Source organism: Hevea brasiliensis, chromosome 14 (assembly GCF_030052815.1).
Source record: "Hevea brasiliensis isolate MT/VB/25A 57/8 chromosome 14, ASM3005281v1, whole genome shotgun sequence".
NCBI lineage: Eukaryota > Viridiplantae > Streptophyta > Magnoliopsida > Malpighiales > Euphorbiaceae > Hevea > Hevea brasiliensis.
In genome coordinates, this window is record NC_079506.1 from 8,939,867 (window position 1) to 8,944,347 (window position 4,481).

The following is a 4,481-nucleotide window of genomic DNA, read 5'->3' on the forward strand; positions in this document are numbered from 1 at the left end:
AATTGAAAATGTATTTAAAAATTTGATTTTTTTTTTCACAATTCGACTTATATTTTAATACAAATTTTTGTTATCCCTATGGCTGTGCAGCTGCGCTTAACAGCAGCAATGGATATTATTATGGAAGCTTACTTAAGGTAAAGAATTGTAGAACGAAATTATATTTATTATATAATGATTATTATAAATTTTAAATTTAAATATTAATGTTCATATAATTAAACTATATTAAATTAAATTTAAAATTAATTTTTAATAATATCTAATCAATATATTTTAAAAATTAAATTTTCAAACAAACTTTAAAAAAAAGTTGAGAACAAAAGGACGAGAGTTTGCATTAACATATTCATTAAAAAAAAAAAAAACAAGGAAAGAAAGAAAGAAAAACAGTTTAGCAATAATTTATTCCACATAGTTGGACCAGTATGATTTGTCCATTAAGTAGTAGATAAAATATTAAAAATTAACTAATATAGACTAATTAATAAAGAGAAAATTCAACCAATCACTATAGTTTACTTGTGATACTATTCCAAGAAAGAAAAAGAAACATTTCCAGCTAACTTGGAAAGAAAAAGAAAGAAATTAAAAAAAAAAAAAAAAGAAAAACTTTGTGGAATGTTTTTCTTCCTCTCCTTACATGAATGAAAAGAAATATCTATTGACGACAAGAATTAGCCTTGTTTAGTTTGTTCACGGGTCTATTATTAAGTTAATATCTATTGACGACAAGAATTAGCCTTGTTTAGTTTGTTCACGGGTCTATTATTAAGTTGGAAAAGTTATTATTTAATTTTTATTTTTTAATAAAATTAATTAATTTTTATATTTTAAAAAATATAACATTTAGTTATATATATTATTTTCATTAAATTATTTAATCTTTTCATTAAATATTTTATTAGTTAATATTAATTAAATTATTATTTAATTTATATATTTTAAAAAATTAATTTATTAATTTTTACATTTTAAAAAATAGCACTACTTAGTTATTCTATTTCGTACACATATTTTTAAAACATAATATTTGAAAAAAAATTCTTAGTTAAAAAATAAAAATTTTAATATATATATATATATATATATATATATATATATATATATATATATATATATATATTATTCAAGTATTTTCATTCAATTTCTTTAACATAAATTTTTTGTTTTCTCCATTGGAAATAATTGTCCTTAATTACTCAAATTATTTAGGAAAACCGATTAGCCTTTTTGCATTGATAGTTTGTATCATTTTTATCAAAAGATGAAAATAGAGAGAGAATGGTGTGGATGTAGAGAAAAAAAATATCAGGAGAGAGAAATAAGAGAGGGTAAGAAATAAATAAAAGGAAAATGATTATAATAGTTTAGGTATAAAAAATAATTATGGGATTAAATAATTAATGAAATCAAATTACATGAATTGGTTAATATGTTTTTCAAAATTAAGAGACTAATTAATTAGCTTTATTAAAATAGATAGATTTAATAATAGTTTGACTGGCATTAATAAATGAAAAAAATTGACAGAGAGGCCCAAATGCTTAACGAAAATAAAATACAGAAATTAAATAATGTACTTTTCTAAACATAGGGATTAAATAGTCAGTTTTGTTAAAATGTAGTAAATATATAATACTTTTCCCTATGTTTGATTCTCATTTGAAATTAATAATTTAATTATAAAAAAAGGATTTCTTGAGAAAATGTGAATTAAATTGTTATTTAGTGTAAAGAATTAAATGCTAAGTATGAAAATATGAAAATTAATGATTAAATAATTAAAAAAGGAAAAAATGAGTTAGCAGTTAAGAATTCAACATTTAATATATTCTATATTGAGTTCGAATCCTAATACTTGCAGTTATAACTTTTAACCCTCATTAATATTATTTAAAAATTAAAAAAATTAAGTTAATTTTTATATCATTAATATTCATATTTTCTTAAGAGGATTAATATATCAAGATAACATCTAATCCTTAATTTTTAACCTTCTATTAAATATATCCCTATTATAAATCCTCAATTGTTTATAGGCTCCCTCTAACCTTGACCCTAGGGTGGTGGTCCTTCTCTTTCATAAAATTATTAAAAATAAAAATTAATCATAATTATAAACAAAAAATTAGATATTTTCTAACCATTAAACCATAATAAAAACAAAGAAAGTTTATGACATACATTCAGAAAATAAATTATTTAAATTATGTATAAATTGATGCACACTACTAATTGTAAGTATCACCTATATTTTATGCTAAATTATCCATCACATCTTCAATGAGACGACCTAACCAATAATATGAAGATCCACCTTCTATTAAGGCCATTCTACTCTTCTCACTCATTTCCTTCACCTTCTTCCTTTTCTCACTATCATTCTCCATCAAACACCTTATTCCTCTCTCTATTTCATCACAATTCACCATCATTCCACTTTCCTCACTATATTCCATTTTAATTTCCACTGCCAATCCCAACTCAATCACCATTTCAAAGGCATTAAATTGTTGCTCAGCATACATTGGCCACGTGGCAATTGGAACACCAAACCATAGGCTCTCCAGAACAGAATTCCACCCACAGTGTGATACAAATCCTCCTACGGCTGGATGAGCTAAGATAGCAGCTTGTGGAGCCCATCCTATTACCTTTCCAATCGCAGCAGTTCGTTCCAAAAATCCTTCCGGCAATACCTCTTGCGGATTCTCATAGTCACTAGGAGATGCTAGTTTACCCGGAGGTGGTGGTCGGCGTACGGACCACAAGAATCGATATCCACTGTGCTCCAACGCACATGCAATCTCTTTCAATTGATCCTTGCCAAAACTTCCCATGCTCCCAAAGCATAAAAACACTACCGATGCAACAGGCTGACCATCAAGCCATTGCATGATTTCCTGGTGCGTGTTTCTTCCATTCGACTCCACATTCAAAATGGGTCCCACAGGGTACACGGGAAGCGTTTTAAAAGATTCTATTGCATGGGATTCCAACTCCAAAAATGTATTTACCATAATACCCTTAACTTCTCTAAACCTTCTTGCAGAGTCAAGCAAATGAGGAAGCCGCTCTTTGTTTAACAATCCAAAAGGCATAACCCTAGCAGGAAATGGGTTTGCCAAACATGTCACTAACAACTCAGTATCCTTTTCCTTGAACTGAATGGGGTCAAATTTCTCTTCATCATGAATCTTCTGCACATAAAGCATGAAACCAAGAAAAGCTGCTCCTGACGGAAAGAAAATGTAAGACGGAACACCAAAATCATTAGCCACATCTATCATCGGCGTGCAGAACATATCGAGAACAAAACCTGCAAGTCGAGGCGAGTCGACGCTAGACTCAGACTGAGTGATCTTCAACACAGCTTCTTTGACATTGGGTTTCTGTCTCTCAAAGAAAGAAGAGAAATTGGATAATTCAGACTCATCATTTGGCAAGTCAATAAATCGAAGACGATGAGATAAAGTGGAGGAGGAATCTTGCACTGATTCAATGTAGTTCTGAATCTTGGACTTCACGAGAGGAAGCTCAAGTATGAGGACTGTGATGGAGAGGCGGTGATCGCGGGTAAGAAGAAGCTTTGCTACCTCCACAGCAGATACAAGGTGGCCCATAACAGGGAAGGAGACGAACACAAGCTGTGCTTTGTCCATTTTCCTAATGAAATAGTATATATTCTTAATTTTGCTGCTAAGCTCGCGGTATTTGCAGAGCTACCTGTGGGTGCCTGGGAGGCTGTAATGAAAGAGCAGCTTGGTTTTTCGTTTCTTGAAGTACATTATATAAAATTCTAAGTTGAAATTTCCAATCTTGATGGCCAAGGATCAAGTGACGTCATGGCTTTGCTTGCTGGTTGGACTTGGTCTCCACAGACAAATATTAAAAGTTTCAAAGCCTTTCTTTGTCAATTTCCGTCTTTTTCTTTTCAATAAAGAAAGTTGCTGTGCTAGTTGATCCTTTCTCACCGCCACTAACGATCATGGTTGAGTCCTTCATGAGAAGAGAATTAGTCCAATACGTAAGCGTACACCTGAATTTATCAAATTTTTATTTAGTATGGAAATTAGAGGAGTCAACAAATCTGTCGCATTTGAGTAATAAATCTTTTGCCACCCGACTATGCTAGGCTAAGCAACTGAATCTATCAGTTTTTCTTTTGTTGAAAATAAGATACTTCATTAAACATCATTAGAATAAAAGGTTAATACATCAATATTCAATAAGAAAAGGGGGAGGAGACATACTCCAGTCGTTCCAGTCATACATAGAAATAGCAACTCGAGCAAAGCACATTGTTCTGTGCTCTAAATATATTTTTTCTTTTGTGATCACATATTTCTACTTATTTTGGTTCTTATAATATAGCTAATAAGCATTTATTGTATATTTTTATATGTTTTTATATTCTATAGGTATTCTTAGTTAATGGACTAATCCTATTTGCTATTGGATCAGTTTACTAAAAGGTG

At 29.7% G+C, this 4,481-nt stretch overlaps 1 protein-coding gene across 1 annotated transcript; it reads right to left on the bottom strand.

The window, feature by feature from the left end:
- Positions 1-2,162: 2,162 nt before the first annotated feature.
- LOC110643466 (anthocyanidin 3-O-glucosyltransferase 2-like) lies at positions 2,163-3,778 on the bottom strand. The gene has a single exon (XM_021795843.2). The coding sequence runs from the start codon at positions 3,663-3,665 to the stop codon at positions 2,259-2,261; it is 1,407 nt and encodes a 468-aa protein (XP_021651535.2). The 5' UTR covers positions 3,666-3,778; the 3' UTR covers positions 2,163-2,258.
- Positions 3,779-4,481: the final 703 nt, after the last annotated feature.

What these genes read in the sequence shown, in the direction of transcription:
- LOC110643466 (XM_021795843.2), bottom strand. Translation starts at nt 3,665, where the DNA reads ATGGACAAAGCACAGCTTGTGTTCGTCTCCTTCCCTGTTATGGGCCAC.